Source organism: Rhipicephalus microplus, chromosome 2, assembly GCF_043290135.1.
Source record: "Rhipicephalus microplus isolate Deutch F79 chromosome 2, USDA_Rmic, whole genome shotgun sequence".
NCBI lineage: Eukaryota > Metazoa > Arthropoda > Arachnida > Ixodida > Ixodidae > Rhipicephalus > Rhipicephalus microplus.
The window spans coordinates 271132462-271152494 of NC_134701.1; the positions used below are offsets into that span (position 1 = coordinate 271132462).

At 46.2% G+C, this 20033-nt stretch overlaps 1 protein-coding gene across 1 annotated transcript in view; it reads left to right on the top strand.

The window, feature by feature from the left end:
* Ube3a (ubiquitin protein ligase E3A) overlaps window positions 1-20033 on the top strand; it is a 66556-nt gene that overhangs the window by 3212 nt on the left and 43311 nt on the right. Inside the window, exon 2 of the mRNA XM_037420974.2 lies at window positions 4414-4640. Coding sequence (XP_037276871.2) covers window positions 4414-4640 — 227 coding nt within the window. The remainder of the gene's footprint in view (window positions 1-4413; window positions 4641-20033) is intronic.

Consider the following 20033-nt stretch of genomic DNA (forward strand, 5'->3'; position numbering starts at 1 on the left):
ATCCGAGATGACCAGACGTTTGCTCATCGTGGCAAGCACAAAGTATCTCCTCACAGAGTGACATCGGAACGACAAGTAGGTTGGTGCTTCCTCTGGGAGAAAAGTTCTTCTTATAAAGAACACCACTACGTAAGCAGAATGACGGCAGGCTTTTTGCAAATCTTCTAGGGACGGTTGTTGTCCGGCCATTCAAAAATTCAATAAGGGGAAGCAACTCACTGTCTTCTTTCTGCTTGCACGAAATCGTAGTGGTGTCGACGACTCCTACAAACGCCATGCTGTCATCTTCTGTGCCATCGTCGCGCTTTATCGGTGACCTTGATAAGCAATCGGCCTTGGCGTGCTGCCGTCCGGACTTATACACGACCGTCATATCAAACTCTTGAAGGCGTAAGCTCCACCGTGCGAGCCGACCAGACGGGTCTTTCAAGTTGGTCAGCCAGCAGAGGGAATGATGGTCGCTGACTACGTGGAAGGAACGACCATAGAGGTACGGAGGGAACTTCATAACCACCCATACGACAGCAAGACACTCTTTTTCCGTTGTGGAATAGTTGGACTCGGCGCGGGAAAGCGTCCTACTAGCATATGCGATCACACGCTCGGCTAAGTCTTGCCACTGGACGAGTACAGCGCCTAAACCCACGTTGCTGGCATCTGTGTGGACCATGGTAGGAGCATCCTCATCAAAGTGAGCAAGCACAGGCGGAGTCTGCAGGCGTTGTCGGAGATCGTCAAATGCCACTTGTTGATCGTCGCCCCATGTGAACAAAACGTCTTCTCTTGTGAGTTGTGTTAACGGCGAGGCTATGTGGGAGAAATTGGCAATAAACCTTCGGTAGTATGCGCATAGGCCAAGGAAACGCCTGACTGCTTTCTTGTCTTTTGGCACCGGAAATTTTCTGACGGCCGCAATCTTATCAGGATCAGGTCGAACACCTTCATGGCTCACCACATGGCCTAAATATTGGAGCTCCTTGAAACCGAAATGACACTTCTCGGGTTTCAGTGTCAGGCCCGCAGACCTTATTGCCCTGAATACCGATAGCAGCCTGCTCAGGTGTTCCTCAAATGTTTTTGAAAAAACAATGACGCCGTCCAGATAGACCAGACATGTCTGCCACTTAAGGCCTGACAGAAGGGTATCCATCAGTCTCTGAAATGTTGCGGGGGCTGAGCACAGTCCGAATGGCAAGACTTTAAATTCATAAAGCCCGTCAGGCGTTACAAAAGCCGTTTTTTCTCTATCTCGCTCGTCGACCTCATATTGCCAATACACACTTTTGAGGTCCATTGACGAAAAGTAGCGTGCATATCTCAGCCTGTCGAGTGAATCATCGATGCGCGGTAATGGGTATACGTCTTTCTTTGTCACACGGTCCAGCTTGCGGTAGTCCACACAAAATCGCAAGCTTCCGTCTTTCTTTTTAACCAGCACTACCGGCGATGCCCAAGGACTTCTTGACGGCTGGATGACATCATCATCGAGCATTTTCTTCACTTGTTCCTGGATTGCTTCACGCTCTTTCGGTGCTACGCGGTATGGGTTCTGTCGTATTGGCCTTGCCGTCTCCTCCGTTATTATCCGATGCTTCGTCAGTGGCGTTTGACTGACCCTCGAGGTCGATGAAAAACAGTCTTTGAATTGGTGAAGAAGATCTACTAGACGCTGTCTCTGCGCTGGTGACAAATCCGTGCTTACGTCAATAGGTGGTGGGGCTGACGTGGCTTGCGGCTCGTCCTGTTGTACTACACAGCACTCGCGGATTTTGGTGATCTCGTCGAAGTAGGCAACTGTAGTGCCTTCGGTAATGTGTCGTCGCTCGTTGGTAAAATTCGTCAACAGAACCTCTGCTTCACCGCACACAACATTGACGATACTTCTGGCAATTGCAACACCGCGAGAGAGTAGAAGCGTCAATACTTGTTCAGCGATTCCTTCTTTAGTATTCTGGTCGCTGCACGTGACTGAAACAAGGCGGCACGATAACGGAGGTACGGTCACATCGTCAATGACTCGTAGAGATTTTCAGTGTAGCAGTGGGCTTTGATCCGCTGAAAAGGTCAGTACACCGTCCGGAATATTGATGATGGCACCATATTCACACAAGAAATCCATCCCCAAGATTGCCTGTTTGCAACACTCAGAAAGAATAACAAAAGTGGGGACGAAGGACGCATCCCCTATCTACATTCTTGCGGTGCACTTTCCGGTAGGTGTGAGTAGCTGCCCTCCAGCTCCTCTAATCTGCGGTCCTGTCCATTCCATTCTAACCTTCCTGAGCGTGTCTGCTAGACTCTCACTCATTATTGAGAAGTCCGCGCCAGTGTCGACCAATGCCATGTCGTCATGTCCGTCAATCGTAATTGCAACCTCGGCGGTAACAACCACATCTTTCGTCGAATCATTGAAAATGTGTCTCTCTTCGCTCGGCAGTATTGGGGGATTTTGAGCACTTCGACAATTCGCAACCTTCCCCCCTGAGGTCGCTGCTTTTAGTTTCCCCGGCGTGGACTAGGAGATCTCCCTCTTGGCATGTTAGTGGTGCTCCATCCAGAGAATGGAGAATAACGCCCAGGAGAGGGTGAGCGTGACCGAAACCCAGGAGGAACATCCCGTGGGGGTCATGACACTCGTGTCGACGTCAGGTGTTCCGTTGAAATGGCGCCGAGGAACAGTGGAAGGAAACCCTTGGTACCCTGCGGCGCGTTACGGGCAATACCGAACGATGTGGCCTGCTTCCCCACAGTGAAAGCACAGGGGCCCATGATCAGGGGTACGCCAGATGTCAGTTTTGCGAAGTGGTGGCCGCCTCGACGTCGAAGTTTCTCTGTAGTACCAAGGCGCTGTCGGTGGATGTTGCTGGTGGTACTGATGTGGTGTCGGCTTGTTCGCTGGCTGTCGGCGGATTACGTCTGCATAGCTTGCCCTGGGAGTGCTCGTGTTCGGCTCAGGAAGCGAGAGCGCTTGCCTGATCTCCTGGCGTACAACTTCCATTACTGAGGCGATCGCGCAGTCATTCGGTTTGGCGACGAGCTTCTTGACCTCTTCTTGTACGATTTCTCGTATTAGTTGGCACAAAGAACCTTCGTCGGGTGTTGTTGCTGTTGTCGTGGCTGCCACGCTGATCGGTGCACTGTTGGTTGGGCGGTCATACTGGCGATAACGTAGATGCAGTGCGCGTTCGATAGATGTCGCCTCCTTGGAGAATTCCTCCACACTAGTAGGCGGGTTTCGTACGAGACCAGCGAAGAGCTGCTCCTTAACGCGCCCTGCATGAGGTGGCTAACCTTTTTGGCTTCGGGCATATTAGGATCTGCTCGATGAAATAGCCCCGCCCTGTCCTCAACAAACATCGTAACGGATTCATTTGGTTTCTGAATCCGTGACTCGAGGAGACGCTGTGCGATTTCTCGCCTTTCAGTGCTCGCGAACGTGTCGAGGAACTTCTGCCGGAACTCGTCCCAAGACGACCACACGCGATTCGTGAACCACGTTCGGGCTCCGTCTTGAAGCAGAAAATAAACGTAGCCCAATTTCTGTGTGGTGTTCCACCCGTTAACATTTGCTGTGTGCTCGAATTCCTCGAGCCAGTCATGTGCATCCTCATATGCGTTTCCGTGGAAGTCAACCGGAAGTCGAGGGTTCAAAACAGTCACCTGTGTCGTGCTTGGGCTGGACATGTTGGGTCCAGTGTTTCCAGGCGCCGTCATGCTTTCTGGCACAGTCACGCTTTCCGGCAATGGACTAAACTCCGAGATGAGGCCTAAGAGGCGCCGGCTGCTGCGGGGAACGGGGGTGTCGATGCGCGGAAGTCTTTCTGGACTAGATGCGGGGCTGTTGTCAGGCGTCCCGAACATGTACCCAGCACCTCCACCAGTGTCACAATGCAGAAACAGCAGCAGTCGAATACAGGAAACTCACTTTAATTGTGCCAGAACACTGGCAAACTGATCGGAAGAGAACCTCGTCTTCTTCTCTGGCTGCGCGTGTTCTTCGTTGTTCTCTTGGTGCTGCATGTTCAATGTGGCAATATTAATAAAATAGGTACACATGCTTAAAGATGAAATGACATCATAACTAGTTTGTTTGCATTACGTGCTTGCTTTGAAAGCGCCTTCTACTCAGCATTGTTGCACTTAAAATACGTTCATGCCTTCTAATTGCTATAAGAAGCATGATGTGTCAATACCTGTACAACTGGAGCACAATTTTTGATAATTTTTGTGGTGATTATTGTTTGTATTGTTTATGTTAGTACGGTACCTTTTACCTCGACCTTTTTTAATTTTATAAAGGAGTAAGGCCCTGAGAGAAATTGAAAAATAGTAAATAGGCTGGCAACAAATTTTCCCAAGTACCCAAGAGTATTTTCTTGAAGCCTGTGCTCCTTCTTTCTTTCTCTCCTGCAGGAAGCTGGCAGTAAAAGAACTTATAGAACGTTATTACTACCAGTTGACGGAGGGCTGTGGTCGGGAGGGCTGCTCCAATGAGAACTGTGCTTCCAGCGGTCGTTTGCAGCGCTTGTCGCCAAATGAGGCTGCCGCCCGAGCGCTGCATCTAATGATGGCAAAGGCTGCACTCTGTGACAGAACTGCCTCCAACAACACTGTGGAACGAGTGCCCGAGGCATCGTCATGTAAGTCCACTGCTGTAAGGCGCTAACAGTTATCAAACTAAATTTCGGGGCTTCACACGTCAATGAAACGAATGACCTAATGATAAGACCCGCTGTTGTGTGACACACTGAATCATTTATGACTCCATGTGGCTATTGAATATGTGCCTAAATCTATGCATGAAACATTATTGTATATTTCTCACATTGAAATATGGCCACCGCTGCTGGAATGTAACCCCAAACTACAAACTCAGCAGCATGACACCATATTCACCAAACTGCCATCTTACAACCTTGTATGCAATAGAGTTGTCGGCCTGAGTCGGTATCCTGAATGGTAATCCTTATGTTGCTCTTTTTTATCCCCATGTTTTTTTGCGCTAATATTGTCAAGGCGAACCTAATTCAGATAATCTGGCTGGCAGTGTCGCCTCGGTATGCAAAGCTAGAACTGTTTGCTTCTTGAGAAAAATTTAATTGGACCTTTCAGTATTGCCTCATTAACAGACGTTTCAAATATGCTCTGTTCTCTTGCAAGAAAACTCAAACATTGCATCCACTGTCTGAGATGAGAGGCCAAAATCGTCATAATACATAATGTGAAACATTGCCAAAGGCTGAATTTTGTACAAACCATCACAATGATCTTAGGCCCGTATTCACAAACGCTTCTTCACTCAAGGGCTCCCCTCGACTTGACGAAGTCAAGGTGGAGCGTGCTCCTCCACTCAAGAAGCCGCTGCATTTCATGAACGCTCCTCCACACTTCCTTCGCCAAGAGAGGGCTTGGATATGCTCCCTCCACTTGAGTGAACTGCATGTGCCGAGAAAAGTGCCTGATAATGAGAGTATTCATAATTGTGGTTAAGAAATGCCTATCTCTGTGTGATAAGTGAACAATTTGCTTCGTTATTCTTTTTTATAAATTGACAACAGCAAAATACATGCATTTAGTGTGGTAGCCTTGTTTCCCTAAGCCTTGAGCCGGTAGAATTGGCGAAACCCCCGCTTCAATTCTGGCAACAGTCACACCCAGGCAGCTGAATGCACAGCTGATGGCGTTTCGTCTGCTGCTGAATTTGTCTATGTGCTTAGTTTATTTCGTCTCGTATGCGTCTATTAATTGCAGTTTATATTTACGGTAGTGCCTGCGTGTGTGTTGTTTTAGACCCTGTTTTCGCCGGGGTGACTAACGAACTACGTCAGTGATGACAGAAAACAGAACATATGGTTTGTTGCTTTGTTTACTTTCGCTTTGCTGAGAGCCTTCTGATCACTAGTGTAGTCACCGAACATGTAATGTGGTGGAGTAATTTTCACTTTATAACACATTACTTTTGTGTGCTTTTAGAATTCACCATCGACTTGTGTACAAAGATTCATCATCATCATCAGCCTGACTACGTCCACTGCAGGACAAAGGCCTCTCCCATGTTCCGCCAGTTAACCCGGTCCTGTGCTTGCTGCTGCCAATTTATACCCGCAAACTTCTTAATCTCGTCTGTCCACCTAACCTTCTGTCTCCCCCTAACCCGCTTCCCTTCTCTGGGAATCCAGTTAATTACCCTTAATGACCAGCGGTTATCCTGTCTACGCGCTACATGCCCGGCCCATGTCCATTTCCTCTTCTTTATTTCAACTATGATATCCTGAACCCCCGTTTGTCCCCTAATCCACTCTGCTCTCTTCTTGTCTCTTAAGGTTACACCTACCATTTTTCTTTCCATTGCTCGCTGCGTCGTCCTCAATTTAAGCTGAACCCTCTTTGTAAGTCTCCAGGTTTCTGCTCCGTAGCTAAGTACCGGCAAGATACAGCTGTTATGTACCTTCCTCTTGAGGGATAGTGGCAATCTACCTGTCATAATTTGAGAGTGCTTGCCGAATGTACTCCACCCCATTCTTATTCTTCTAGTTACTTCAATCTCGTGGTTAGGCTCTGCGGTTATTACCTGCCCTAAGTAGACATAGTGTTTTACAACTTCAAGTGCACTATTATCTATCTCGAAGCGCTGCTCCTTTCCGAGGTTGTTGTACATTACTTTCGTTTTCTGCAGATTAATTTTAAGACCCACCTTTCTGCTCTCCTTGTCTAACTCCGTAATCATGAGTTGCAATTCGTCCCCTGAGTTACTCAGCAATGCAATGTCATCGGTGAAGCGCAGGTTACTAAGGTATTCTCCATTAGCTCTTATCCCTAACTGTTCCCATTCTAGGCTTCTGAAAACCTCCTGTAAGCACGCGGTAAATAGCATTGGGGAGATTGTGTCCCCCTGCCTTACACCCTTCTTGATTGGTATTCTGTTGCTTTCTTTATGAAGCACTATGGTAGCAGTTGATCCCCTGTAGATTTCTTCCAGAATGTTTATATATACTTCATCTACGCCCTGATTCCGCAGTGTCTGCATGACGGCCGATATTTCTACTGAATCAAACGCCTTCTCGTAATCTATGAAGGCTATGTATAGTGGTTGGTTATACTCTGAGCATTTCTCTATTACCTGATTGATAGTATGAATGTGGTCAATTGTTGAGTAGCCTGTTCGAAATCCTGCTTGTTCCTTTGGTTGATTGAATTCTAATGTTTTCCTTACTCTGTTAGCAATTACCTTTGTAAATAGCTTGTATACTACAGAGAGCAAGCTGATCGGCCTGTAATTCTTCAAGTCCTTGTCATCTCCTTTCTTATGTATTAAGATGATGTTAGCGTTCTTCCAAGACTCTGGTACCCTTCCCGTCAGGAGACACCTCGTAAACAGGGTGGCTAGTTTTTCTAACACAATCTGTCCTCCATCCTTCAGCAGATCTGATGTTACCTGATCCTCACCAGCAGCTTTGCCTCTTTGCATGCTCTCCAAAGCTTTTCTGACTTCTTCTATCATTACTGGTGGGGTGTCATCTGGGTTACGGCTAGTTCTTATAGTATTAAGGTCGTGGTTGTCTCGGCTACTGTACAGATCTCTGTAAGACTCCTCCGCTATTTTAACTATCCTATCCATATTGGTAGTTATTTTGCCTTCTTTGTCCCTTAGTGCATACATCCAACTTTTGCCTATCCCAAGTTTCCTCTTCACTGCTTTGACGCTTCCTCCGTTTTTCAGAGCGTGTTCAATTCTCTCCATGTTATACCTTCTTACATCGCATACTTTTCGCCTATTAATCAACTTTGAAAGCTCTGCCAGTTCTATTTTGTCTGTTGTACTTGACACTTTGATGCTTTGACGCTTCTTAATTAGGTTCTTCGTTTCCTGGGAAAGCTTGCCAGTGTCCTGTCTAACTACCCTGCCTCCAACTTCCACTGCACACTCCGTAATGATACTCGTTAGATTATCATTCATTGTATCTACGCTAAGGTTGGTTTCCTCACTAAGAGCCAAGTACCTGTTCTGCAGCGAGACTCTGAATTCCTGTACTTTCCCTCTCAGTGATAGCTCATTGATTGGCTTCTTGCGTATCAGTTTCTGTCGTTCCTTCTTCAAGTCTAGGCGAATTCGAGACCGTACCATTCTATGGTCACTGCATCGTACCTTGCCAACCACTTCCACATCCTGCACGATTCCTGGGTGTGCAGTCATTATAAAGTTTATTTCGTTCTTATTTTGGCCATTAGGGCTCCTCCATGTCCACTTGCGGTTTTCTCGTTTTCGGTAGAAAGTATTCAAAATCCGCAAATTATTGCGTTCTGCGAATTCTACTAGTAGCTCTCCTCTGGCCTTTCTAGTGCCGATGCCATAATCTCCTACTGCCTGGTCTCCAGCCTGCTTCTTCCCTACCTTTGCATTAATGTCGCCCATCACTATAGTATACTGTGTTTTTACCTTACTCATTGCCGATTCCACGTCTTCATAGAAGCTTTCAACTGAAGCGTCATCATGGCTGGATGTAGGCGCGTAAGCCTGTACTACCTTCATCTTGTATCTTTTATTCAGTTTAATTACAATACCTACCACCCTTTCATTAATGCTATAGTATTCCTCTATGTTGCCAGCTATGTTTCTGTGAATTAGGAACCCCACTCCCAGTTCTCTTCTGTCTGCCAAGCCCCGATAGCAAAGGACGTGCCCATTTTGTAGCACAGTATAGGCCTCATCTGTCCTCCTAACCTCACTGAGCCCTATTATATCCCATTTAACACCCTTTAGCTCCTCGAATAGTACAGCTAGACTTCCCTCACTAGATAAGGTTCTAGCGTTAAACGTTGCCAAGTTCAGGTTCCAAAGGCGGCCTGTAGTCCAGAGATTCTTAGCACCCTCTGCTGCGTTGCAGATCTGACCGCCGCCATGGTCAGTTGCTTCGCAGCTGCTGTGAGCTGAGGGCCGTGAGTTATTTGACGTATGCATGTGGGAGGTAGTGGCCAGATACTGCACCAGGGTGGCCAATCCTTCTCTGGTAAGGGAGTGCGTTCCCGGCGGTGGTTACCGGTGAGGCCGCACCTCGGGCCTCTTAATGCAGTTCCATCAACATGCGGATTTTTTTTTTTTTCCGGTTGGGAACTGCGCGGCACCGGGATTTGAGCCACGGACCTCTTGTATGCGAGGCGGATGCTCTAACCACTATGCCATCGCCGTACCCGGATTGATATGTTCTAAATGTAGTTTTCAGTGGTGTATCAGTCAAGTTTGTGGTTGTTTTTATAAAAATGTTTTAATGAAATGAGATTTCTGCTGATTACCTCCTTAATTAAGGGTCTAAGAGTACGGAGTTGGGCCTCCGATTAGCCTATGGGGTGCTGTTTATTGATATATTAAGCGGACAAAATTTGAATTCATTTGTGAGGTGATGTTACCAAATTAATCTTTTTAGTGATTAGGATTAATTTTGGTCACGAAATAGTTCCGGTACTATTACTCCTGTTTTGATGAAACCTGAGCTGCGACAGGTCTACAATTAGGGCTTTGCACTGTATGAGTTAGAAGTTTTCCGGTAGGTTATTAGCAAAGTTAAAAGCGATCATAAGGGGAAAAAAAAAACGTGGTTCAAGACTTTGATCTGACGGGCGTACCTTTCTCCCGAGCAGTGAGCCACCCTCCTCCTCTGAGCGAGGGAAGACGCGGGTGCCACACGTTTATTAGCGGTTTTCGTTATATTCTTTCTAACTCTGTATCTTCCGGTTACCTTAAGCTATCGAAATTATTTTTACACGGAAAAAACTGGACTGTTGTGTTCTAAAAGAAGATATTAGCTATTTTTCAGTGCCGTTTGTAGTTCCTTTTGAAAATTTGTTTTAATGAAATGAGCTTTTTGCTGATTACCACCTTAATTAAGGGCCTAGAGTGTACGGAATTGGGCCTCCTGGTAGCCTATGGGGTGCGGTTTATTATTATATTAAGCGGACAAAATTTAAATGCGTTTGCGAGGTCATATTACCAATTTAATCTTTTTAGTGATTAGGCTTAATTTTGATTGCGGAATACCTCTGGAACTATTAAACCTAGCCTGATCAAACTTCAGTAGCGTCAGGTCTACCCTAAGGACTTTCAACTTTATAAGTAAGAAGTTTCCGGGTAGAATATTAACGAAGCTACAAGCGATTGTAAAAAAACACGTGGTCTGACTGTTATTGTTTTCACAGATTCACACTGTTTTCCGCTCCTAAAGTTTCAAATTTTCGTTTGTAATAGCAGTATTTGTAGTGGTTGAACTCCTTGTATCTTCACGAACAAATAGACACCACTCTGACCCTCCTAGAACCAAAATTGCTAAAGTTATAGGCAGATATGTGCAGAGCTCACTTACACGTGCTGCTGACGCGGCCGCTCCCATGGCTCCTGAACTCCGTACAAAGATTACTTGTACGTAAATTCGTTTTCGCTGCGGGAGTACGTGAACAGTTCCTAATTTCAGGGGACTGTGTATGTTCATTTTTTTTTTTCATTTACTGCGAATTTCAATGTGGCACTTTCGTAGTTGTTCCTCTGCATGTAATAGAAAACTTGGAAGACAATGCTCGCAACTGCTATTCAAGGTTATACCAGGGTAGCGTTGATTTGATTGATATGTAGGGTTTAACGTCCCAAAATCACCATTTGATTATGAGAGACACAGGGTAGCGTTAAAAAGTAGGCATGGTACACTCATGGCTGAGCGTTTGAATTAGACTGCTACACAAGTTAAGAAAATCGATCGTGTGCCTTTCTTCAACTAATGGTGAAAACAGCATTTTAAAGTTGTTTTTTTCTTCAATTAGCAGCATATATAGTCGGTTAACAGTGCGTGTTTCGGTTAGTGTGTTTCAATATTAAATTTTCAATCTTCCAAGGATGCCTGAGTAAACAGTTATTTGTTTCCATATTCTTTGCGCCCTGCATTTGTGGATGCTCTAATATGACAGATTCGAACAGACGTAACCTTTAAATCTCTGTAGCTTCCATCTCCAAGTTCACACAGCAGCCACGTCTTAAAATTTTTGTCCTGTCTCCTTTATCTGCAAGCTCAGGAGCACGTTCGTTAATGCGCGAATGACCTTTGCACTTATGTTTTTGATTTTGTGTGTAGAATACGAATGCTGGGGATACCTGTTGAAAATGATCGTGGTGTCTGTGCTGCATTTCAAAGCCTCGGCAGTGCATGACTTATAGAAGATGTTCTATTCTTTTGGAAATCATGAAATTGAAGCCGCTTCTGACTTTTGGCGCTGTTCTGTCCTAAAAACAAACGTATGGGTTCTCTGAACCTTCGAGAAAGTGTCAAGAAGCAGAGTATTTTACTCTGCTGATTTAACAAAGACCATTGCAGCAAAGTGATAAAAAATGCTCAAGGGTATTGCATACATCGCGGATACATCTGTTCAAGCCCCTGTAAATAAATGATCGGCTATTGTTGCAACATTAGCATCTCTGCACGTTGGAAACACGTCATCTCAGTTTTGTGGAAGGGGAGTGGTGCTGGAGTATATAAACAAGCTTGATTTTTGTAGAACTGCTTTTATGTAGAATCGAAGAAGTGGTTTTTACAATTCTGTCTCAGCCTGAAAAGACGAACATCACTATAAATAATCTTACAAGGAAACGTATAATTGCGGATATTTACGATGTTTACTTGGGATGGCAATGGCTAACACACCGGCGGGCTGGGACCAGTCTTTATCCACTTTGTAGTCTTTTCTTCCAAGCAGAGACCCTCTGCCGCTTTATGCCCCAATCTCACTACTGCCTTGTGGCACTATCCCACGGCGTTATAGCACTGACCCGGCGCTTGTCACGAAAGCGAAGTGTTGGGCGACATGTAAGGCTTCAGTCTTACGACGTGCACAACATTAGATGGTGGTGGTGTTGAGTGCGCTTCATCGACGTCTCGCTGTATCTCGTAGGTGAGGTTAGTGACCTTGCGTAGGACTTTGTATGGTCTGTCATAGCGAAATAAGAGCTTTGCTGAGAGGCCGATGTGACGACAGGGGGTCCAAAGAGTACTAGTGAACCGGGTGCATACGAAACTTCACGGTGGTGACGATCGTACCGATCTTTCCGAGAGGCTTGAGAAAGTGTGAGTCGTTCTCGGACAATCTGTCGTGCTGCGTCGGCTCGTTCTATGGCATCGCGGACCTATGTGACAGGGAAGCTTGAACCAGCGGGAAGGAGTGTATCGAGAGGCAGAGAGGGTTCACGCCTATAAAGAAGATTGATCGAGGAATAGCCTGCGGTGTCATGTCTGGAGGAGTTGTAAGCAAAGGTGACGTAGGGTAACATTGCGTCCCAGTCGCAGTGGTCTGGAGAAACATACATCGACAACATGTCGGTGATAGTGCGATTCAGGTGCTCTGTAAGTCCATTAGTTTGTGGATGGTATGCCGTTGTGAACTTGTGGTTCGTGGAACAGGAATGTACAAGATCCTGGATAATGCAATATAAAAAGTATTGGCCTTGATCAGTAACGAGCTGTCAAGGAGCACCGTGATGCAAAATGATGTCGTGCAGTAGAAAGTCGGTGACATCAGTAGTGCAGCTGGCTGGGAGAGCGCGGGTGATCGCGTAACGTGTCGCGTAGTCGGTCGCCACGGCAACTCATTTGTTCCCGGTTGCAGAAGGGGGAAATGGCCCGAGAAGGTCGAGTCCTACGCGGTAGAATGGTTCAGCAGGGATCTCAATAGGGTGAACGAGGCCAGCTGGAAGCGATGTTGGTCATTTTCGACATTAACAAAGGTCGCAGCTGGCGACATACTTTTGCACAGAGCGATATAGACGTGGCCAGAAAAAATCGCGCTGGACGCGATCATAAGTGCAAGTGACTCCCAGGTGACCAGCGGCAGGTTCATCGTGAAGCTGTTGGAGAACATCTACACGCAAATGGGAAGGCATGACGAGAATGCGATCAGGACCGTTAGGGCGCATGTTGTGGCGGTAGAGAACCCCTTCATGAAGAAAATTCAAGTTCAGAGAAGTGGGTGGAGTAGCGGAACTCAGGCCTTCTATGATGGGAAGTAAATCCGGGTCGCGGCGTTGCTCAGAAGCGATACCAAGAAAGTCTGATATTGATAAAACGCAAGCCTCAGTAGCTCTCTCTGTGGCGTCTGGCGGATGCACTGGATACCGTGACAGGCAGTCGGCGTCCTGATGAAGGTGACCAGATTTATACACGACCGAGAATTCTCTGAGGCGGAGAGACCAACGACTGAGACGTCCCATGAGATCCGTGAGCGACGAAAGCCAGCAGAGCGCATGATAATTGGTTACAACAGTAAAACTGCGGCTGAACAGGTACGGGCGAAATTTAGTGACAGCGCAAACAAGAGCAAGACACTCTCTTTCGGTCATGGAATAGTTCTTCTCGGCAGGGGACAAAAGGCGGCTGGCGTAGGCGATGACGCAGTCACATCCATGCTGATGCTGAGCTAAACCGGCACCGATTCCGTGGCCACTCGCGTCAGTACGAACTTCTGTGCGGTCTGATCGAAGTGGGCTAATATTGGCGTAGCCGTGAGGGCTGCAATGAGCGCCGAAAATGCAGAACGTTGAGGCGAATTCGAAGTAAATGGGACGTCTTTTTTAGGAAGCTCGGTGAGAGGCTGCACAGTATTGGCAAAATTCCAGATGAAGCGGCGGAAATATGAGCACAAACCAAGGAAGCTCCGGACATCCTTAGTAGAAGAGGGTACGGGAAATTGAGTCACTGCGCAAATTTTGTCTGGGTCGGGCTGTACCCCAGATGCGTTAATGAGGTGACCAAGTACAGTTATTTCGCGATGGCCGAAACGGCATTTGGAGGAGTTCAGCTGGAGACCAGCATTGCGGAATGAATACTGGACTGTCGCTCAAGATGGCTCACGAACGTCGGTGAAAAAACAATTATATCATCCAAGTAGCACAAGCAAGTAGACCATCTGAAGCCACGCAGAAGGGAATCCATCATGCGCTCAAAGGTGTCCGGCGCATTGCAAAGCCCAAACGGTATTACTTTAAATTGATATAACCCATCGGGGGTTACAAATGCTGTTTTTTTCTCTGTCTCGTGGGTCAACAGCGATCTGCCAATAACAGGATCAAATGTCAATGAACGAAAAAAACTTTGCGCCATGAAGGCAGTCAAGGGCGTCATCTATTCTTGGTAAGGTGTAAACGTCCTTTTTAGTGACCTTGTTGAGATGTCTATAATCGACGCGAAACCGCCATGTGTTGTCCTTCTTGACAAGCACGACCGGGGATGCCCACGGACTAGATGACTGTTCGACGACGCCTTTGGCGAGCATTTTTTCGACCTCTTTCTGGATGACAGAGCGTTCGGCAGCAGAGACACGGTAAGAGCGGCGATGTATTGGGTTGGCATCGCCAGTGTTGATGTGATGGGTCACAACTGATTAAAGATGAACAAAGAAGAAATTACGAATGGCAAAATGAACCTTTATTACATTTGGCTGATAAAGAGCCATGTGGCAAATACAAGAGTGCAACTGCAAATTGTGCATCAATCAAGCATATGCAGCTGACGCACTGTCACGATGAAGTTCGAGCTCGTAGGACATCATAAATATAATCAAGGTATTAGACACCTTAGCGTGTCTAATGCAGTGCAGCTTCACGCATTCACTGCAGATTTTGTCCTTTTGTATACAGTCGTGCAAAATCTCCAATGCATTGCTAATGCGGCACGTTTTAGGAGACCTTTCCTCTGTGTTCTTCTGTCGGCAGTCTGGCCCCTGCACAAAAGAGGCAATAAATAATATTAGAAAAACGTAATAGTTATGACACCAAAGCCGCATTTTTCTTTACTTCTTGTGGTGCACACATTCATTATTTCTTGTGTTAAAAAACAGACGTGTTTGATTCATTGAGCTTTGACTATTTGGACACATGTTTGGCTCAGGCATTTGGACAGCTGACCAGGTATATGATTAAGTAATTCCATTATCTAATTGCATGAATCAGTGGCGTAGCCTACAGTATCTCTTCGGGAGGGGGGGGGGGGAGGAGTTTAACTATAAAAACAACCTTATAATGTATCTGCTGTATATCTATTTCATATCCTTGAGTTTTGATATTACACTTGTCGGGTCACGAATGGGCGAGCCCGTGCCACGCCTCGCTCTTGAAGTGATCGGACACAGTAGACACAGTCGGTACAAACCAAACCATACACACCCCGCAGGGGCGCCTGCGCAAGTAGGCGTTTGGTGTGTAGCGACACCACAGACCCGAGCTAACGGGGGGGTTTCGGCTCCCTCCCACGCCTAGCCGTACGTGGCTTTGCCGTGTCCGGGGAAAAGGGGATCCTGGGGGTTGAGCCGACGCTGGGTGATTGGACCTTTAAGGCCCCCCGGCAAAGGCAACACACCCCTTTGGCCCCGGCTTCACGTAGACGGCACCCCTGGGCTGACCCATCCAGGGGAAATCGGCAGTCGCCTTTACCTGTCTTTCTCCTCCCACATCTTCGTCTTTTTCTCACACTTTTATCTTTCCTGTCCTCTCCTCACTTCTGTTGACTTCCGATATTCATGGCGGCAAGGGTTAACCTTGTGTAGGTATCCCACCTTGGATAATTACATTGGGTTATAGTGACAGCGTACGGCTGGCGTCGGGAGGGATTGTTTCAACAAGTCCAACCGCGTCCCCTTGTTGGGCTCCGTGGTGGGTGGTCGCCGCTGTTACCGAACACATTCATACTTGTATGGCTTTACAAGCATCCGCCGACCTTGATCGGTCTCACAAGAGAGGCCGCACCGAAGCAAGTTATCACGTCTCGACAGAAACTAAAGTTACTTTCGCGAAGTACCACATTATCCACAGTGACAGCACACCCCTAAGAAAATTATCCCCATTTTTGGTGGCCAAGTGCCTAAAAGAAAAAATAGGACCCACATACAAAGCATCCAAAATGTCAAGCGGTGACCTCCTTTTGGAGCTAACCGAAAAAGACCAAGTGCCCAAGCTATCCCAACTAACCAGCATCGGAGAAACGGCTGTCACCGTTTCGGTCCATCGCTCTCTAAACACCAGCAGGGGAGTAATCTCTGAGGAAGACTTCTTAGGCCTTAGTGACGAAGAGCTCCTCAAAGGTTTCCAAGACCAAAACGTCATCAAAGTCCAAAGAATTGTAATCCGTCGCAATAATCAGGAAGTGCCCACCAAACACGTAACCTTTGGAACATGTGAAATGCCCACCTCTCTTAAGGCCGGGTACTTAAAAATAAACGTCAGACCCTACATTCCCAACCCCAGACGCTGTTTCAAATGTCAAAGATTCGGACACGCCTCACACTCTTGCAGAGGCAAAGAAACATGCGCAAAATGCAGCGCAAACGACCACAAATCAGAAAACTGCTCATCCTCACCCCACTGTGTTAACTGTGACGGGGAACACCCAGCGTATTCCCGGTCATGCCCATGTTGGAAAAAAGAAAAAGAAGTGATCGCTCTGACCGTCAAAGAAAAAATATCATTCAGCGAAGCGCGAACACAGCTATCATACCTTTTCCACAGAAGTTACGCCGATGTGACGCAGTCGGGGGCAGCGTCACAAAGGCCTCAGGAGTCGACCGCTACCACACCCAGTGGTCCTGTGGTGACTCAAACCGCCCCCGTAAAAGAAGCAGAGCCAGCTGCTCCATGCACATCAAAGGGCCCGCAGACTCCGGTCTCCCTGGGCCCTAAACTCAATAGAGTGCCAAGGCCTGAGATCCGTTTCTCAGCGCCTCAGACAAGGCAATGGAGATCGACCACAAAAATCCGGTGTCATCGACACTGAAGGACAAGCGCTCTCTCGAGCGTACCAAACAGGACAAGGACAAAGTCCCAGTAACCACAATAAGTAAGCGATAACCGTAATGGTTATCGTATTTCTCTCTATTTCTATTTCTTAATATTGTCACCTATCATCTTTTATACCGATCAATCCCCAGAAGTATATTTACTTAACTTTATTCCGCCATGGCTTTTATCGTACATTGGAACTGTAGAGGCTTAATTCATAACTTAGGTGACATAAAGGACATCATTAACAAATTCTCACCAGTAGCCTTTTGCCTCCAAGAGACAAATCTTGGTGCAAAACACAGCCATTTCCTAAAAGGCTTCAAAGTTGCCCGAAAGGACCGCGAACATTGCAACCGTCTCTCAGGAGGAGTAGCCATAGTGGTGCAGGGCAGCACTCCTACGCGAGATGTCCAAATAAACACATCTTTCGAGGCCGTAGCCGTCACCATCCTATCATACAAAACCATCACCATCTGCTCACTGTATATCCCACCTCACACCCTTTTCACCACCAAAAACCTAGAAAATCTAGTGGAACAGTTGCCAAAACCATAAACCATTTATCTTAGTTGGGGATTTCAATGCTCATTCAACCCTTTGGGGTAGCGACAAAACTGACGCAAGAGGGCAAGCCGTGGAAGATTTCATTTTATCAAATGACATCTGCCTTCTTAATTCCGGTGCTTTTACCTACTTTTCACCAACCTCGCGCACTTTTAGTTGCTTAGATCTCGCCATGTGTTCATCGTGTATTTTTAATGATTTTAAATGGGACGTCGTGAACACGTCCTATGGTAGTGATCATCAACCCGGCATCATAAAACTCATACCATGTTACCCAACTTTAACAAGCAGGCCACGCCGGGGGAAACTACAGCTCGCGAACTGGCCAGTTTTCACAGAAAACGCTAAGCTCGATGAAGTTTTCTCATCAGAGCTTTCTGTTGAGGAACTAAACGAAGAGTTCATCAAAGTTTTAATCTTAGCAGCAGAAAAAGCAATACTGCGATCATCCGGCATTGTACGCAAGAAATTCAACCCTTGGTGGACAAACGAGTGTACTGATGCCAAAAAACAACAAAATAAGGCCTGGGGAATTCTACGAAGATACCCCACCTACACCAACCTCATCAACTTCAAACAGGCAAAAGCCAGAGCCCGATTTATTCGAAGACAGGCAGAAAAGGATTCATGGCAAAAATAAATATCATCAATTAACAGTTCAGTCACATCTAAACACATCTGGGACCAGGTGAGGAAGTTCAAGGGAGAGTACTCCTCCTACACAATACCACTGCTTACAAGTCCAGACACACAATCAACACTAGAAGACCAGGCCAACCTATTAGGAGAACACTTTTATAAGGTATCATGCTCAGCAAATTACACCAATACATTCCTGAAATATAAAGAAAATGCAGAAAGACAAAGATTGCCTACTAGCAGTACCTCAAATGAAAGTTATAACCTTCCGCTTACGCTGCATGAATTAAACAGGGTACTTTCTGCCGGTAAAAAAACGGCAACAGGTTCTGACCAGATACACTACGCAATGTTGGCACACCTATCCCAAGTATCTGCGAAGGCACTTCTCCAATTCTTCAACAAAATATGGGACTCTGGCATAATGCCTGAAGATTGGAAAAAAGCCATAGTCATACCATTCCTAAAACCTGGTAAACCCCCAACAACCCCAAGTAGCTATAGACCCATTGCATTAACAAGTTGCCTTGCAAAAACTTACGAAAGCATCATAAATATTAGACTTACCTTCACTCTGGAATCGGAGCACCTAATAGACGCTCACCAGTGCGGATACAAAAAGGGCTGTTTCACCACTGACCACATTGTTAGGCTGAAACAAGAAATACGACAAGTATTTCTACACAAACACTTCTGTCTCTCGGTCTTCTTTGACTTGGAGAAAGCATATGACACAACTTGGAGATACGGAATTCTCAGAGATCTAGCTAACTTAGGGATTCGCGGAAGAATGCTGAACTGCTTACACGATTTTTTATCGAATAGAACCTTTCAAGTACGTTTGGGTACGGTACTATCACGAATATTTGTCCAAGAAAATGGTGTACCACAGGGCTGCGTTTTGAGCACCACCCTGTTTATAGTGAAAATGAACTCCATCAACAGGGCTATACCCCGTACAGTCATACACTTCATCTATGTTGATGATCTCCAAATTGCATGCCGAGCCTCCAGCATATCATCCTGCGAAAGGCAACTCCAAATTACAATAAATCGGCTTATGAAATGGGCCGACCAAAATGGTTTCCGCTTTTCAGCCCAAAAAACCACAGCTGTTCTCTTTACGCAAAAAAGAGGATTGTTCCCTGAACCCGCGCTCAAACTATACAACATCAACATGCCGGTAAAACAAGAACATAAATTTCTAGGAATCACATTCGACTGAAAACTAAACTTTCTGCCACACATAAATGCACTGAAAACTAAGGCAAACAGAGCACTCAACGTGCTCAAAGTACTTTCCCATAAACACTGGTGTTCCGATCGACTCTGCCTTATACGTATTTACCGATCTCTTGTACGCAGCATTTTAGACTACGGATGCATAGTCTACGACTCGGCGCGAAACTCATACATCCGCCGTCTTGACCCTATACACAACCTCGGTCTCCGTCTGTCAAGTGGTGCTTACAGAACATCACCTGTGCAAAGTCTATACGTAGAATGCAATGAGCCCCCTCTATGTGATCAAAGAGCATTACTAACCTTGTCATATGTTTTAAGAATAAGGTTGTCACCTGAACACATCTGCTATGAAATTGCCGCAAAATGTGACTCGCGCTCACACTACCTCAACAAACCGAACCTAATCAAACCACCTGTCCTACGTTTCGAGGAATACTGCCGCTTTTATACCATCCCTGATGGATCACTAGATGCCGCTATTAAACCACCAAGACTGCCGCCATGGTTCGACCTGTCACAGCTATGCGAATTTTCACTAAGCCGTTTCAACAAAAAAAGCACCCCACCAGAACACATAATCCAAGAATTTTATACACTTCAGCACGAATATAGGGATTACGAAGAATTTTACACAGATGGCTCAAAAACGGAGGACCACGTGGGTATTGGGATTGTGACGACAAAAAGCGCAATTTCTGTGAAAGTACCTCGTAGTTTTTCCATTTTTTTCAGCTGAAGCTTATGCCTTGAGTGAAGCAGTTCGGAAAATCATCGCTGAAAAATA